This window comes from Xiphias gladius, chromosome 20, assembly GCF_016859285.1.
Source record: "Xiphias gladius isolate SHS-SW01 ecotype Sanya breed wild chromosome 20, ASM1685928v1, whole genome shotgun sequence".
In the NCBI taxonomy this organism is placed as follows: Eukaryota; Metazoa; Chordata; class Actinopteri; order Istiophoriformes; family Xiphiidae; genus Xiphias; species Xiphias gladius.
Window position 1 is genome coordinate 750495 of NC_053419.1, and position 19040 is coordinate 769534.

Sequence of the window (19040 nt, forward strand, 5' to 3'; positions counted from 1 at the left end):
AATGGTTCAACAATAAATCACAGATGTAAATGGATATTATTTAGGATGGCTTGCATCTTAAAATGGAGACGTGCTTATGGAATCATTGGTTTCTTACTACAAGCACACACACACCACTAGCCTGAATATTTGTAGTAGTGTGAATATATTATATCATAGTTTTGTATATAGTGAAATGAAATGTATGTCAGTATCATTATAAAATCTGGCTTCTATTCATTACCTCGCCATTCTATACCATAAAGCACACCTGTCAGACGAACGCATGACCATGCTGTTAGAGCTAGGAGGAAACAGCTGCAATGGTAACAGCAGACAGGATCCAGGGGGGTCCCACTTGAGGACGAGTGGAGCATCTCACTGGACGTGGCCGTACTGATCTGGCAGCGGTTCGGCTGGCTTGTGGCTAATCTTTTTGCGAGCAAGAAGAATGCACAGTGTCCTCTCTGGTTCTCCCTGAGAGCAGCCGACATCGCCCCCAACTACTTTTGCCCCCCCAGTGTGACCCTAAAGCTTATTCTATGCCTTTCTGCCCCTGAGGCCAGTGGTGCAATTGCTCCACAGGATCCGGTCACAGCGGTTATCAGTCACTGTGGCAGTGCCAGAGAGTCCTGGTGCCAGATGGTTACCTGGTTCAGATGTGTTTGGCGGAGCCATGGCCGATCCCAGTCATGCCTTCGGCAAGGGGTGCCATTCAGTCCTGGGCTTGTGGTCTGGCAGTTGAGAAGGAGAGATTGAAAGACATGGGCCTGCCATCTGTGATCTCCATGATCCAAAATGCCCAGGCCCCCCAAACCGTTATGGGGCACATGGGCATGTGTTTGCTGACTGGTGTGACAGCAGGGCCATCGACCCATGTTCATTCCTGCTGCAGGGCATCCTGTTTGTGGCAGCAATCATGACTGGCCATGATGGTTGGGGCAGCTTCACGACGAAGAGCCATCCACTGGACTAGCGCTTCCTGCAAGGGGTCCACAGGATGAGGCCCGTTGCTGGTCATCTCGTTCCCCAGTGGGACCTGGAGATGGTTTTAGACGGTCTCACAGGCCTGTATTTTTAGCTCCTGGAGCACATGGGCCTGGTTTGGTGTTGATTAACACTGTGCTCCTGCTGGCACTCGCCTCTGCTGAGGGTGCATCCCTCATGCGTGTCTGTCAGTGAGGACAGAGGCATGATAGAACTGCGACCTAACCAATCCTTTCAGCCTAGAGTCATCATTTCCTCTTTTAGGTCAAGAATCGTTCGACTGAAGGTATTTTTTTCCTCTAACTTACAGTAGCGAGGAGGAATGGTGCCTTCACACTTTGTGCCCTGTTCAGGCGATCTGCTCTTACCTGGATGGCACAGCGGGCCTAAGGAAGTCCAGTCAACTGTTTGTTTGCTAAGATGTATGGGCCCAAGGGGCTCTGCTATCTGCTCAGTGAATTGATATTGGAATTGAGATACAATCTGCAGTAGCTATGAGGCTCTTTTTGATGGTGAAACAGACTTTGACATAACACCAGCACAGAACAATACAACATTGACTGTCTCACCTGTATGTGGCATTCAGCTTCTGGATTCTGCACAAGAAGGTCCTGGTTTTTCATCATACATACAGATAGAGGGTTTTAGTTTTTCACTTCCTCTTCCACTTTTGTCTCCCAAACCAAGCCAAATTAGAAATTGTAGACTCCGAGGTTTTTGACAGTCTGCTGTCTCCGCTCTCACAGTATTCTGGCTTGTGTATAGCTCTCGGTAAATTTGCAGTTATCTGCATAACTCACTCCATTGCGCTGTTTGTTTTTGTGATCCTTAGTCCTTACACACTAGCACGATACAACTGGACTCCACAGTGAGTGAGAAAAACTTTTTTCTAAATAAACGAAAGCAATGGCAAAGGGATATCCTGCTGGTCAATGCCAACTTGTCTGCTAAAATGGTCGCCAGCGTGGGAGAAACAAACTCCTCACCTGTTTTCTGTAAACACACCAGCACCAGCAGAAGCCCTGTGGAAAGTATGCATAATAGGAGTGGCTTGGGAGCAGCCTGGCAAGCACTGCATGCATTGTAATCAGGTTGTAGGATTTTCTGCTTCAGAGTAATAGGGAAATATACAACCCTTTTCTCAGTTTTCTCTGGCCATAAGGCAACAATTTAAAAAATAATTGCACATGTATATTACATAGGTGACCTAGTTTTAAGAAATGGCTCCTTTTCCTGTGGTGAAATTCCCCTTTAGTTACTTGCTACTCAAGTTGTTTTTCTGTAGATACTATGGCACTCTAACTCAAGTAGTTATTTTTAATGACTACTTCTACTCAAGTACAAGGATTGTCTCAGTTGCAGATAATCTTTTTTATTTAAAAAAAAAATAAATCTTTACTCTGACTGAGAGCACCCAAACTGGTGAAGTAAGTGTCACAGGGTATTAGTTTCAGAGGAGGTTGTAATAATGACAGAAACTTACTATTAAAACTGAAACCTCCTGCAGTTCAGGTGCTGACATGTTTTTAGCCTTTGATAGATAAGATAGATAGATGACTGCTGATTTCTGCTGCTACATTCAAAGAACACAGCGAAGACTGCTTCTATCTGGACTTTTTGTGTCAGTAACATGCTCTCTGGTTTGAGGATTGCTTAGGGAATCTGGATCCAGAATTGTGCTTTTTTCCAAATCTTTATATTCTGTACATACTTTATATGCAGGTATGTGATGTACTGTGCAGAGCAGTAGTTTCTGCTAGATTCAAATAGAGGCCCATGTAAATAATGCCTCTGACCTCAAGCTACCACACAACAATAAATTCACATGGCATAGGTTGCTATTGCAACACATGAACCATGACATACAGCTGTAAAGGTAACAAACAATTCCTACAGACAAACTTTCAGTTAGTACTGAAAGCTGGGTATCAATAGACATGAGAAATTAGACTGGCTTTGTGTTACCTCGACCAAACAAGCTCTGTATTTCACCCTTGTGTGCGTATTTGAGGCAGATAGCATGTTACTAGGTATTCAGGCTGAAAACAGTGCTGTCCTAAACAACACAAGGGTCTGTCTACATTTAGAAACAAAAAGTCAGAGTTATGAGTCTATGTTATGTTGATGTTGCTGTTGATGTTGATACACCGGTTGTAAAATGGTTGAATGCTTTTATGGTTTTATGGTTTGCAGGATGTTTGTACACAGCGGTGCCTGTAGTGCTTGTGGAGAGTCTATACCTGCCAGTGAGATGGTGATGCGAGCTCAAGGCAGGGCTTACCACCTTAAAGTGAGTGTGACTATGTTATTGTACCACTCCAACATTGAGATTACCACATCATTCACAGTTATCAATGTGCTAATCCTGATAATAATTTGGTAATATGTAATTACAAAAGACTTGAGTTCACCATCAATTCTGTCTTTTTTCTAGTGTTTCACCTGTACAACCCTTAGGAACGGCCTGGTCCCAGGTGATCGTTTTCACTACATCAATGGGACTATCTTCTGTGAACATGACCGGCCAGGGGGAGGTCTGCACACCAGACACCCCACTCCACTGCAGGTCAACAGCATGATGTCCAATCAGAAGGTGAGAGGCCATGTGACACTGGCAGGCCTGTCTTATGCACCTATTATATTGAGCACTAAAAACAAAAAAAACACAACCTAAAACAGTAACTTACAGTAAAAGGGCATAGTGCCCTCAACAAATGAGGCTTTTGTTCTTCTCTTCCTTAAAACAGAATGGAGGAAGTGAATTGAGGAAATAAGAGAAGTGAATAGATAATCCAGACCAGACTATGTAAGAGGTAATATCTATAAGCATTTTGGATATGACTCCTCAAATTATAAAATGGTGGATTTGATAAGGCTGTTTGCTGACTTTTAAAAATGTATCATGACTGCCGGAAAGGGCGAAAATTCTGTCTCTGTCATCCAGAATTGTTAGAGCAGTGGTTATATACAACATACAACTGTTGTTCGGCGTTGCAATTTTAAGAGCACTTTACCAACAGTGGTTGGGTTGGACGCTTTGACTTGTCATAAGTGATAAAATTTAACAAAATTTCCAGCAAATCTACAAAAGAAAATGCAAATTAATGTATGTTTCAATCCACTACTGTTATGCGAATATTGTGAGAGGGGCGCATTGACATAAACAGCTCTCCAGAGCAACAAGATGACCTACTTAAAGGTGCACAAGTCAAATCTTAAATGATGAAAATCCATGTAGCAAATGTGATAGAAATATGCCATTTATGTTGTTATAAAAACAGTTGGATGGAAATGCACTAGTAGGAAAAGCATCGGTGTTATTAATAACATTAATGATGGCTCTGTTCTATTGAGGTGTACCAATATGTCATGACAGTGTGACAGTGAGCTAGCATATAAAATACCAGGACCCTTAAAATGAAGCAGCTAAATGGAGTTCAGTCATCATTTATTTTACTATTCACACCTGTAGTTTTCGCACTGTGACAAGTCAAAACATCTTCTGTGAAAAAGGTCTATTGATTATCACTGAGATGGGCTACTGATAAAAATGTAGCTAAAATGCATCCATTTTGCATGGGGACACCAGTGTGGGGACACTAGAGCAGGTACAGTCAGAGCAGTAGTAATATAATGCAGGTATTTCATAACATCAACATTTTTTTGTTTATTTCCTTGTTTTCCCCACGTCTCTCCATTGTTTACAGGTGTGCTGAGGAAGAGGATGGAAAATTAAATGTGTTCTTCCTCCCCCACCTTACTCCTCTGTCTCTTCCTCACCCTTCTCCTCTCTGTGAATCCAGCCATTGGCTGACCTCCCTCCATGGGCTTTCACTCCACAGCCTGGATATATTCACTTCTATTACTGGTTTAGATTGTAACTTTCCAACAGCAACTGACTTTTCTGAGTAAACTGTGAGGAGTTAAATCTGGACAAGTCCTGTGCGCTGGTAGAGGGATATGGATTCTTAGGATGATTGGAAATTATTTATACAGTAGGCTGTCGTTTATTTGTAACTGTGGCAATATTGCTGGTAAGAACTTACATGGCTAACGGTGGAAAAATTGAAGACTTGACATGGAATTATACCATTGCAGTGATTCAAATGGAATCAGTGATTAAAATGGAATTTTAGTTCCATTCAAAAAGAATTTGAATCACCTTTCTCCAGCCAGCCAGTTACGATGGCCATTGAAGAAGATGGTAGTACTGATAACAATTTGACTCCTGTAGAAGGTAAACTATATTTCCAAAATAACACAGACCACACATGTACTTTGTCCCGTTTTTGGTTTTATTAAAAAATGTATAAATCTCCTGCATTGTGATTTGGATGTGTTTAAATAGTATAGTGTTGTTTAATTTGAACTGTGGCAAAATTATTGGTTAAAACTGGCATGGCTAACAGGGGAGAAATAGAAGCCTTGTAATGGATTTATTCCATTCCAGTAATTCAAATGGCGTTTTATTCAGTGATTCAAAAGGAATCACTGATTCAAATGGAACTTGAATCACCTTTCTCCAGCCAGCTAGTTATGGTGAATAAGGAGGTAACTTTGATAGCAATTTGACTGCTGGTAGAGGCGAACTATATTTCCAAAATAACACAGACCACACATATACTTTGATCATTTTTTGGTTTGAGTAAAAAATGAATGTATGAATATACGCAGTTGTGATTCCAGCTGCTGGTTTTTTCCATCCACACTCAGAAAGACAGCTGAACAAGAGCAATGGTATAATGATACTTAAAGACAATTTCTCTGTAATTCTCTGTGAAATATTCAACAAACATGTTCAACTCCAGATTGTTTTTTACTACAGTGGGTTGGGGAAAGTGAAAGCTGCCTGTAAGGGTGACAGCACTCTTAACGCAGACAGAAGTAGCTTGTCCAAAATAGATGACTCAGGCAAAATTGCAATAATAAAGGACCATATCAGTGTTTTTTATAGTTTTATCCCATTAACTATAAAATTACCTTTGTAGTTTAACTCCATTTTACCTTTGTCTTTATAAATTCAGTAGTATGTCCATCTCCATAGCAGACATTGCATTGGTACAGCAATGATGTAAGACATCACTCTTGCAACACCCCATTCCCCCAAACTATGTAAAACTACCATGAATGAAACTTAACACTTCCTCTAGAATTTTTACATTTTTACATTTTTACATTCCCTTTATAGGAAGGCTTGTAATGTACAACATTGATCAAGAGTAAGGCAAAAAAGAAAGGCTGGGATTAATTAGAGCTTGAAAAATGAGAAACTCAGTGTATAGTGGTGAGTATAACATGACTCTGTTGTTGTACTGATGGAATTAGTGCTGTGGAAATGTACATTATGCTGAATTTACCATGTGAACCGCTGTAGTAAGCTATAGTAAGTTCCACACCTCTCAATATTTTTTACTCCCCCTTTATTAGCGGCTGGCCTTTATTTGTTTGTGTACTAATTGAGAATTGGCCGTTATTTAATTACCAGCTTTTATATGAGAATTTATGATACTTAACATTACTACCAATCATTTCCCAAGGTGTACCATCGGATTTTAGATGGATTTCTTACCTTTCAGGTAGCCATTGGTTTTTTCAGCTAATTTCAGAACAATATGAAGATCAACTGAGAGAGATTAAATTTGTGTGCATTAGGTAATTCATCCTAAAAAATAATTTTCTTCCTCTCAATTCAACATTTCAGACTCGCATGAACTAGCTGGAAGGTATAAATGGTGTCTACAGATGGAATATATTGTATCCTTTTAAAAATGGTTATCAATCATCAGTAATCAATTTATGGATGAAATTTGGTTCAGACATTAATGTTCCCCTGAAGAAATCCATTGTTATATCTGGTGATACTCCAACTCTTCATCTAGCACCATCTTCATGTCAAAATTTAAATTTGTACAGTACTTATGACCAAGTATCTACAAAACTGGTAACATTCCCTTCAGCCTCAGCTGTACTTTGTGTTTAATTAACATGCCAGAAAATGTTAGCAAGCAAGTTAAACTATTTGGGGAGCATGGTAAACATTACCTACTAAACTGATGTTTAGTAGGTAATGGAATGTTAAAGGAAAACTATGGTTCATTAGAACTGAATTTTTATTTTCGTAGCTCTGGCAATTGATTCTATCAGTTAAGACATTAGTGTAATCAAGTAAGTAATTGCTGAGTTCTGGGAACATGTTAACATCACTAAAAATAGGTCAATTTGGCCAACCAATACAAATCGTCAGACGATCAGGCTGGTTGAAAACAAACCCCAACATTAGTCAAAGTTGGTGAAAGTTGAATAGTAAAATTAGTATCCAAACTGTTTCTTGAAAACTTCCATCACAGTTTACAGACTTGCTACTACTGGTTCTAATTTGACCTACTGACTTAAAATACTTATAGGGTATTATTAGGGACATGCCAGGTGTGCTCACTCCAAATAAAGTGGTTTAGATAATCCGGCAAAACTGTTGTAAACTGTAAATATCATACTTTTCTTTCATGCTTTCCTTTCATTTAAGCATTTTAGCATTGCAAGCATCTCTGTATTTACATCTATATTTACATTTAATTCACTATATTTGCCCTTTGGACTTCAAGTTTTATCCATCTTCCAATTTCATTTCCTTAACAATAAGCAATACAGCATTACTGCTGCTAGTATGGCTGCAGTATCTAAGTCTTAAAAGTAGTGAAAGTGCTATTACAGGCAAAACCACTGGTAGCGATACCACTTAGAACTGATTTAAGTCAGCCTTTATTGTTTCTAATTGTCTGTATGCATAAATGGAACTAACTTTTTAGAGCAAGGTTTCTTGTGGGGGGCTATACTTTGTATTTCATTGTTTTGTACTGTATTTCCCCAAAGGCCTGTGATCTCAACTAAGATTTCTGGAGAAATTATTTTACATTTCTACTCAATTTATCAGTGGAGATACACAGTGATTCTTGACTATGGTAGCAATTCAACTACAGTACTACAGGGCTAAGATCAAGGTTCCCTCCATATGAATGCCTTTCTTTATACTTAATTATAATGTACATTCTTTCCTTCAGGGGTTGATGATAGTTCAAAACATCATTAATACATTTCGCTTTGTACAGTGTTTGTAATTGTGTTTGGAAAGATTGTTCTACAAGAGAAAACAGTTACAGTAAAAACAGTTACATATACTGTACATTCTAAATGAATTATTGCAGTAATGATCAAGTTTTTACTGTTTAAACTGATCTGTTCATAGTTTATGAAAGAGTTATAGATGATCGGGATGATATGTTTTAAGTACACTAACATACTTCTGAGTTGTGTGCTAGAATTTATGAATCATATTTGCTATGTTGCTTTTGTGTTTTGTTTTTTTTTTCAATCAAGTCAGAGTTTATTGCTCTAAACTGCATGGAAAGAGATTAAGTGCCCTCAGAAAAATTAATAATAATTTAGCCATTCAATTGTGTCTTATATTTGATAAGGATGATTTGGCGAGTTACAGATAACGACTTCAGACTGAAGAGTAAGTAAGAAAGGCTTTCGGTTCTCAGACAAACGTGACTGATTACCCACAGGAATGGGATTTCAAAAGCCTGAGCCAAGGCCATTATATAAGCAATTTAAGTTTGATGCAATGGAGGGGCTGCGTAGGCTTTAGCGGCACTCAAGTTTTGCAGCCTAACCAGGCCTAATCTGGTGAGGTGGTCTAATGAAAAGGTAGGCAGCTTTTTCCTGTGCGCACCAGGTGAGCAGCAGTTTCTGCCCTCTGTAGCTGTGTGAGGGGGAAAAAATATAAGACAGAATATGAACTTTTTGCAGTTATAAACCATAAAAACTTTCATATTCCTCCATTTTCTTTCCAGTCAAATTAAAAAAAATTTAACTTGACATTTTTCACATGTTTGCTGGTTTCTGATCTTTCTAAGGTCTCTACTGTGGTTTGTTATGATTGCTTTTTGGCATGAAATGCACCTTTAAATGAGCCTTTTCCATATTGTTTTGTCTTTCTACAGAGCAGAATTAAAGGCTGAAGTGAAGCACGTAGGATGGGGGGATGCACATATGAGTGGCCACCTGTGACTCTTCAAATTAACGGGCCTAGATAACTCAGCAGCTCCTCTCAGAGGGTTAGTCCAATTAGCTTCACATTCAGAGTAACAAGTAGTAACAGTAGTTTTTCAAAGTGCCCTTTCGTAATGTTTGAGGGTGAGCACATTCCTCTGGTTTTTCCAGTCAGGACTCCAAACCTAAGTCACACCAAGTTTACCCTGAATCGACTTTAAGGCTTTGTCTTGTCTCAGTTGTTTTACAGGCTGTCTCATCAGATCACTATGACCGTATTGTGGAGTAAATAATTCATAAAAATACAGTTTCTACCAACTCGGTTAGTTTTGTCGTTAGGTCAATTAAAGGCTTGATTCACCCAAATCTCAATTACCTATAGTTGTATGTAGCCATATAGCTTAATTTTAGTCTGGATTATGTAAATACATTGATCTGAAATAGTTGATTTCACATTACATTAAACCAGGGCTGGATATTGATCTGAACAGTGATATACTAGAGTTGCACAGTTTAGCACTACATATGGAAATGTTAGTTGGTCCACTACTTTGATTCAAACTGAAATGCATCAACAAGTACTGGATGGATGGCCAGGACATTTTGTACAGATATTCATCGTTTATAGATGATGTGTCTCACTCACTTCCCTTAATCCCCTGACTTTTCATCTTGCACCGTTATCAGGTCAAAATTTCAGTTTTTCCAATATTTTGGTTTATAAACTACAAACCCAATGAAAATTACCTTTTTGTGATAATTTTTTTTATTAATGATTTATGGGGCATCCTGGTGGTCAAATGCATACCACATTATCGCAGTTTCCCAGGATTGATCCTGACTGAGGACCTGTGTTGTATGTCATACCCATCGGTCTCCCCTTGTTTCCTGTCTGCCACTTTACTGTCCTATCTAATAAAAACAAAGATTCCAAAAAATAATCTTAAAAAGATGATTCATGACAAGCAGATAAAAACAGTGCTCCTCTCCCAAGAGATCTCCAAATAATTAAGTCAATAATTTTAGTGACACAGCAATAGAACTGAGGTCATACAGAACTTCTTAGACACACAGAAATAAAAAGTATATTAGACACTAGACTGAAACTGAACATATAAAGACTCCAGGCACCAGATACAAACTACAATTTCAATAAAATTAAAACACTATGTAACATCCTCATATTGAGACAGTTACGTATCATTATGCAGTAAAATGTACCAAAAATGAAAGGGGAAAAAAAAGTCAATATAAAATTACATCATATCAATCTGTGAAGCAGCTAAAGACTAAGCCTATACAAATTTTGTGACTGCCCCCATGTATTTATTACAATTAATATAAAAAATATCTGGAAACAGATTTGTCCAATGTGAGTGCATTGCCAACATTTTTTTAACAGCTGTGATACAAGCAAGCATGCATGCTCACATCTGCCCATTTGAGAGAACGAAATACGAATCATCATTAAAAATGAAAGTTTTAGGACAATATGGTATCCTGATGTTTGAAAAATCAAATCTAAGGACAAGTCTCTTTAAACTCAACATATTAGGACATTCCCAATATATCTGCACATAAATCATCCTATGGGTGCCCCAGTACATAAGCTGTAATCAATGCACCTTCAAGGAATAACATAAATCACAATTTTATAATGTATTAATTGATGGCCAGAGTTTTTAGAAGTGATGGCATTCCCATCAGCTTCAACTATACTTTGAACAACTGCTAAACATCAACACACCAACATTTTCAGAGTGAACATGTTAGCATGGTGATATTGGTGTGGCACCCCCCTCAGCCACAGTCAACAGGCGCACAGGCCGGTAAGGCATACATGGCCAGTAACCAGCGTTATATTAAATATACAAATGTTTATTATTACTGAACTTTGTTGGGTAAAAACAGCTTTAAGCACAAGGGAACAGATTGGTTCACATTCAGTGAAACATTAAAAGTTACACACACACCATCTGACAGCATCCATTAGCGTAAGGTGGCCAACAAACATGCCAACCCAGTGCAAGGGGATCTCACAGTCAATGTACTGGTCGCTTCACTAGTCTACAGTAACATGGGGTGGCCACTAAAGCAAACAATTAAATCAAAACAACAAAGAAAAGAAAACCCATGGAAGCCAAGGCAGTGGCTAACTAGCTGCAAGCCAAACCAAACAAAACATAATTAACTCCATACAACTACTCCTCACAACAAAAACAAACCAAAACTGTACATTAATGCCCAAAAAGCTCTACAAACACATATAAAAAATGCAACATTAGTTGTACAGCATTCAAGATACACAATGTCATCCCTTTGTGGTGGGGACAAAGCTCAGAATTCCATCACCTTACAAATGTATGACGAACTTGTTTGCAAAGAGTGGCCTAATTATTAGAGTTGCTGTGTTTGTGTCCACATGCTGAAAGTAAGACAAAATTCACTCTCCTTTTTGCTTGTATTTGGTCTCAATCAGCAATTCAGGAAAATATATATTTTACTGTGGCTCTAAATTGTTGTTCCTCAACAGCTAGTCACTAACTTTGTCTATTTGTCAGTTGGTGCTGGCCAGTTCGCGTACAATGGGTTTATCAGAGCTTTTTGCTTAAAACAAAGTTGGTGAGAGCAATGAGAGTGAACCAAAAGACTAAAGTTACAGACCAGTAAACAAAAACAATGAGCTGAAACTCTGGAACTGGAGTGAATTTGATCCATTGTTGATATCAAAATATTGATTAGTGCGACATTAAGGTATTATATAGATCATTGCTCCACTGCAACATTATGAGCCCTAAAGAACTTAACTATCCATTTACTTGATAACAAAGGAGATCAGTGTTTGTCCATTAAGAATACAATTAGAATCTTACTGAGATTTTTGCCAGTAATAGAAAGCCTTGTACATTATTTTTAGTGTACAATATATCTAATTCAGCAGAACTGATTCAATTACCAAAACTAGTGAGTTTGTGTCTAGGTTATTATCCTGATGCTTAATAAACCAAAGTTTTCATTAATATGTTTCCATAACATGTATCTTAGTGCAACTGAAGCACAACGAGATAAAGATCAAATATTGTATCTCAAATAAAATTAGACTTGAATTACTCTATCTTCCCACAGATATTAACATCCAGCTGAAACATCCATCCATACCTCATGTGGTGGTTTATACGTAGGTACATATTGCCTGAAGCCAATTGTAAGAAAACTTTTATTCTTCTCATCTAACATCTTAGCAGTCTTTGAGCAAAGGTTTCTTTTGTTGATGTGGCTTTAAGACGATCCTGGACAGGCTCCAGCATGTGGGATCTCCCGTCTCCGTTGGTGGTACCAGCATGGTCTGTGGAGGGAAGGTGTGCCTATGAGAGTGCATCTGCAACATAGAAACCTTTGTCCCTCCTGTACACCACACTGAGGTTGTATCGCTGGAGTTTTAGCATCATCCCTTGGAGATATGCAGAGGCTGTGTGCAGTGGCTTTCTGAGAATAATGAGGAGTGGGCTGTTTCACCTGTCACTGCTCATCCATATATGAAGTCATGGAATTTCTGGCATGCAAAAACCAGAGCCAGTAGCTGTTTTTTTAATATGTGCATAGTGCTTTTCAATCACTATCGATTTCTTGTCACAGCCATGTGCATCCTCACCATTTGTCCTTTAGGGTTCCATACAGTGTCGATGTGGGCACTGGAGCCAAATGCCTCTGCTTTTTCTGGTTTTGCAGACAGATGGCCCCAAGCCCATGCTGATAGGGTTCTGCTGATAGCACAAGTTGTTGGAGAACATTGAAGTACTACAGCATTGGCGTCTTGTTAGATTTTCTTTCAGCTCAGAAAATGCGCCAGCACGCTGCTCGTCCCAGCACCACTCTGTGTCTGTGATTGAGGAGTCCATGCAAAGGCACTGTGATTTTGCTATAGCCAGGGATGAATATGAACAAATAGGTAGTCATCTGCAGGAATTGCTGGACCCCAAGTTTGTCTTTCGGGGGGTGCCATTAGCCGAGCTCCCTCAGTTTTTCCAGGATCAAGCTTGGCTCCCTAAATGGTCAGCAGGTGTCCTAAACCTAAACAATGTTTTACTACAAGGTTAAATCTCTCACCTTATGTTCGATGACCACCTCATCATTTCACCCGCAGCTATCTCTTGAAAACCTTGTGTATGCCTAGTTTGAAGAATGCTTGTGGTGCGCACATTCTCACGGCATATTCTTATTTTATAAATACAATCTATACATCTGGGCCCTGGTGTGCCACAGAATTTTGGGACTACTGGCACCCTGAAGTGATATTTTTCCAGGTTCAGCTTTGGATTGAGGCCCATCCTGTCCAGGACTTCGTGGAGAAATACATAATTCTCCTGTACAGATTTGCCCCAGACAAGAATGTCGTCCACTGTGATTTCACACAGTAATCCTGCAAACAACTGGACCATGATTTGCTGATACACTTCGCTCCCTGTGAAAATTCCATAAGGCATGCGGAAGAAGCAATTGACTGGAATTATGAAAGTGGTGAGTCTTGTTGACCCTTTGCCGAGGGAAACCTGCCAAAACCCACATTTTGCATCCAGAACACTAAACAACTTGGCTTGAGACATATCTGCAATCACCAGCTCCTCAGTTTTTATTGGATGTTGGAGGCTGAGGAGCACAAAGTCTATGCAGAGCCTGACTTTTCCATCTTTCTTGCTGGCTGCCACTATGTTTGAGACCCATTCAGTGACTTCTTCGACAGGTGTAATGATTCCTAGTGTGGTCGTTCTGTCACTTTGTCATCTATAACTTAGTCCTTCATAGCAATTGGCACCCGTCTGGGAGCACAAACAGGTCTATGTATTTGCTGAGCTCTGGAGCCCTCTGTTGGATGGTGTGAACTTCAGGACCAGTGCTCACCAGATCCAGCGTGGACTGGCCCAGGAGTGACTTCACATTGAGGTCTACTACTTGAAATTCTACCTTGTCACAGTTCAGGCGCAAGATGGTAAAACCCATGGTCTGGATCACCTGACCTCCATAAGCAATCAGGTTGACATTGGATGAGGGACTGATAAGCGCATTGGGATTCATATGATTCAATGTAGCCTTAGACAAGACGTTATATTTCAGTCCAGTATCTATTTTAACTCTCTTTAACGCTCTCACAGCCTCTATACTCTCACCGTAAAAAACATCCTACAAGTCTGACATTTCTTGTGATCCCAGCTCATTTACTCTTGGGGTGTATCTGCCGTTTTGTGTGTTTGGAGATTTGATGGCAGAAGATGGTTTAGATCTACAACACCTAAAGAAGTGGTTCTATTTATCACAGGTATTGCAGCCCTTCTTGAAAGCAGGGCACTTGATTCTGTCAATTTGAGCAAGGGCCTTTCTATACTGTGTACACCTCCCCTCCCTTCTTTAGTTCTGTGTTGCCCTGTTCTGACTGCTCATGTAACATGCAAAGTTCCTGGTAAGCAACTGCGCGTGGAGGTGGATACTACACACTAACCGATCTCTGATCAGTTCATCACTCAAACTGCTGAAGTTACAGCTTATAGCAGGCAGTCTCAATGTAGACACATGACTATATGGTTTCCGCCACTTTCTGGTTAGTGGTGTCGAATATGTGTCAGTCCATTATTTCATTTTTCATAGGTAGACATACAGTATACAACAAAACTGAGTACAACCCTTGTTACTAACTTGGCTTCTTCTCTCTCCCGTAATTTTGTGCTTTCTTGTCTCTCTCCTCTCTCCTCTCGTCACTTTCAGCAGGTATCTCTGACCCTGGGGCTACGGAGTCTGGATCTGTGATTGCAAACCACCTACTTCCCCCATGATCCTGCTCAACACCCACTGCTTCAATTATTAATATTATTATTATTGTTATATTAGTCTGATTATTATTATTATTCATCTTATTATTAGGCCTATTATTATAATTGCTGGTATTAAAATTAGTCTTATAAAGAACCTGCATTGTACTATGTTTTCTTTCCTCCCTCCTGCCCCCCCTTTCTCTCTCTTTATCCCTCCCTCCTCTCTCTTTTTGTCATTCATCCCAATCAATCAAGGCAGACAGCCACCCACCATGAGTCGGGTTCTGTTCAAGGATTCTACCTGTTAAAAGGGAGTTTTTCCCTGCTGCTGTTGCCAAATCCTTGCTCATGGGGGAATGTTGGGTCCCTGTAAATATAACTATAAAGAGTCCAGTCTAGTCCTGCTCTATATGAAAAGTACCCTGAGATAACCTGTTATGATTGGGCGCTATAAAATAAAATTGAGTTGAATTGGACTGAACTCCTGTGAATTATGACTTAAATTTTGAATGATTCAAAATTGTACCATCTTATAATACTTGTATTATTTTTTTAGTGGAAGTGTAGGGTATTTGATCTAATGTATGGTTAAAAATAAATGGGTTAAGGTGACTACATTGAAATTAAGTACAACTTCAATGCAACAAAAGTCAGATTACCTGTGATCATTGCGACCAAAGTGATTGCACATGTAATTTTAAGTTAAGTCTGATTGCATGAACAGGGTTATAAATGAACCTGTGAACACCACAGTTTTCTCAACACAATTGTCGCCAGACTGTGAGACTTCTTAAAGATGGGAGTGGGTACAAGAGCATCAAAAGTTTACTGAACATAAGCCAAAATGAATTGTTTGGATCAAATGGGGTCCCGCCTGTTTGGCGTGGACCCAGCCAGGACTACAGTGACTCCATAGTGCTGGCAGTAAAACATGGAGGTGGAAGTGTGCTGATATGAGGCTGCATGAGTGCAAATGGTGTAAAGGAACTATGAATGCAAGTTTGTATGCCCGAATACTTAATAAAAAGATGACTTCCAGTATCAGGAAGCTCGGCAGGAGAGGAATTTTCCGACATGAGAATGATCCTAAACATACAAGATCACACAATTTTTAATGAAGAATAAAGTGGAAACTGTCCCTTGACTTGAATCCAATGGAACACCTTTGGAGTACTTTAATGTGGAAGGTAGAGTGACACAGCCTCTCCAGTACAGAGCAGCTGAAAAGAGTCATTTGTGAAGAATGACAGAATATCTCTCCACAGATGTATGAAAGACTGGTATCCATCTCAGGAGGATAAAATTGAAAATTGTGATAAAATCACTAATGAAAGGTGTAAGGACTTTTGTTGCAGTTGGTTTAATAAGTCAAAAAATTCTGTTTCAACTGGCTTCATTCTTCTCAGGCTTTAGCTAAAAACAAATAAAATTATATAAAATAGAAAGGATTTGTACTTACTTAACATTTTAGTGATACTGACCAGAGGTGTACTCGGTTTTGTTGTATATTGTATGGCATCATTTTTTTGTTTTTCTTTTTTATTATCATCTCCAAGTGTAAAAGTGTGGTATTTATCCAAGGCTCTGGATCAGGCCAAGTTGAGAAGAGTGTATGGCTGAACTGTTCTGTCCTGGCGGAAGTGAATATCCCCGACCTCTGTCGCTAAGCAACAAATTCTAGATCCACCATAACCCATTTTTTACTGTATTTTAATACACACACACAGATTTGCTTTCATTTAATTATTTTTCTGTTTCTGTTGTGAGACAACAATGAGAATAAACAGTGATTTGATTGTAGCTCATTAATGCTAAAGATATCTGCTAAACAGGCAAACCTCAACTCTAGCACTGTGGTGCTGAGGGGATTATTATTTTTAAATCATTGTGTTATGATCATGAAGTCATCTGACAATCAATATAACTGCAGCATAATAACAACACCTCTAGTATGTGTTCAAAGAAAGGATCAGAGTTGCCAGAAAGCAGCTACACACTTCAACGACATTGCATTTCTTACATTGTTTTAAATCCAATCTGGAGAACGTGAAGGAAACGTTCTGGTGTAGAAAAAGGCCAGTTTAGTGTGGATATAGTGTTTGTTTTAGGGTTAGGGTTAGTGTAACTGTTGACATACAACACAGTGTCTGATAGCAAAGATTTTCTGCAAGACTCAGTGTAATCCATTAATACTCTTTAGTTGTCCTGTTGGCTTCAGGATTAAGATTTTACTCATTGGTCAGCTGTCAAATAGGTTTTGAAAGACCTATCAACTGCTATGGTTTCTGTACATTTGCATTATTAGATTTGATGTTTATATACTTCTGTTTCATCATCCAATGCTAAACCTTTCAATATGTACAAAAACACTAACTAATATTTTTTAATCATAGTATTCATTTTTTTGTGTCAATAAACAGACTGCTAAGAGAAGATGTGTTTTTAATGAATGTAAAGAATAACCACATAATTTAACCTTTTACCAGACTTCCCCAGTTTTGTGCACAAGCTTGATCATGGTAGAAATGTAAGATGTTTTTTTTGCCTCAACCATTTTTTTTATTTGACATAAAAAAAAGTAATATAAGGTCTGTATTAGTGTCTTCAGTGTCAGCAGCTATTGCAATGAAACCAGGATCTTAAAATGCTTTCCACAGAAAGAATCAAGAAACTTAGAGCTTTCAAACAATGTATAATTTATCAAGGTTCAGTACATACCAAAACACACATAAAGTAGCACTACCAAGGCCAAATAGTCCCTCAGGTGTGATGGTGCATTTCAAAAGGTTAACTACTAGAAGTTTCTGTGTATAGCACCTTCTAATAATAAGGCAATACAAAGTGCTACAGTTTTCCTGCTTTATTTAGCATAGGGGCCAAAATAATAGCACTGTTCACACCCATTTGGTTGTCTGGCAACAGAAAAATAATTAGATCAGAGCATAAACTGTGAGTGTGTACATTAAAACAATGTAAGTGATGATGGAGATCAGGAGAGGACTGAACAAAGGTTTAACAAGCTGAGACTGTCTGTCGCACTTCTCAACAGATGTTGGTTCCCATTAGCTGTTTTTTTGATTTCTGAGCAAAGAGGAACATGATAGATTAGCCATTTTTCGACTGATAAAGTGGAAAATGTGTGGCTGAAGTTCTTTACCAAAATGCCTGAAAATGTAGTGCTGGTTTAGCATCTAGCTAACATGTAGTTTAGACTACTATAGTTATTGTGACATATTTTCCAAAAGGTTTCCCATCGTCTTCAGAAAGGTTTTATAAAGAAGTGACACAACTTTGAAACAACTTTAGTTGGTGTTAATCATATGGATCATTGGACACAAAACCAATGAGTTAAACACAACTTACTGAGTCGACCAGTTGAATGTTTGTATTATGTAATAAGGCAGAGATGTGCAAAAATAGGCCTTAAAAGTGGCTTGATCCTCTGCCTTTTGACCTTAGACATTAAAAGCTTCACAATAGGCCATAATCAAAGTCTTAAGGCTTTTCTGATTTAATGTGAAGTGGATCTGGTCAACATGCTACAAGGGATACATGAAAGTATAACATATGTCATTTCATGTTGCCAGTAGGCGGCGCTATGACTATTGCTGAATGTTGACATGTAGATGTCTTTAGGCCGAGACTCTTATCAAATGTGAGGTTTGGGACAGATTTAACAACGTATATTTGAGTAACAGCAACTTCCCAATAAAGTCTCATCCAGGACTTGAGGCTTTTCTGACCACATTTGAGGTGGATCTGGTCAACCTGCTAGGAGCAGTACATCAGAGTATAAAACGTCTTTTTTTTGTTGCCAATAGGTGGTGCTATGACAATATCTGAATATTGGCATGTAGAAGTCTTTAGGCTGGCACTCTTCAAATTTATTTATTTATTTATATAGCACAGGTCATTCATAAAATGCAAATCCAAGTGCTGAACAAAAAAGGGTTAAAACATGACAAGTAACAATTAAAACAAAATAAAAGAAATTATAGTATAATAAAACTAAACAATAAAAGTCACAATTAAGACGTAGCAGGAGGAGTGGAGGATGAGTAAAACACTAGATAAAAGCCAGGCTAAAAAGGTTTGTTTTAAGTTTTCTTTTAAAGATATCCAAACTCTGCTATCGCCTCCGACAAGTAATTCCACAGGCTGGGGCCATAGTGACTGAAAGTGGCCTCGCCCTGTGTCTTAGCTCGGATCCCTGAAACA

The 19040-nt window shown here is 38.8% G+C and overlaps 1 protein-coding gene across 1 annotated transcript in view; it reads left to right on the forward strand.

The window, feature by feature from the left end:
• LOC120806737 (LIM domain transcription factor LMO4.1-like) overlaps positions 1 to 17199 on the forward strand; it is a 42708-nt gene extending 25509 nt beyond the window's left edge. The window contains exons 4-6 of the mRNA XM_040158119.1: positions 3160 to 3256; positions 3401 to 3559; positions 14776 to 17199. Of these exons, the coding sequence (XP_040014053.1) occupies positions 3160 to 3256; positions 3401 to 3559; positions 14776 to 14817 (298 nt within the window). The 3' untranslated portion in view covers positions 14818 to 17199. The remainder of the gene's footprint in view (positions 1 to 3159; positions 3257 to 3400; positions 3560 to 14775) is intronic.
• Positions 17200 to 19040: the final 1841 nt, after the last annotated feature.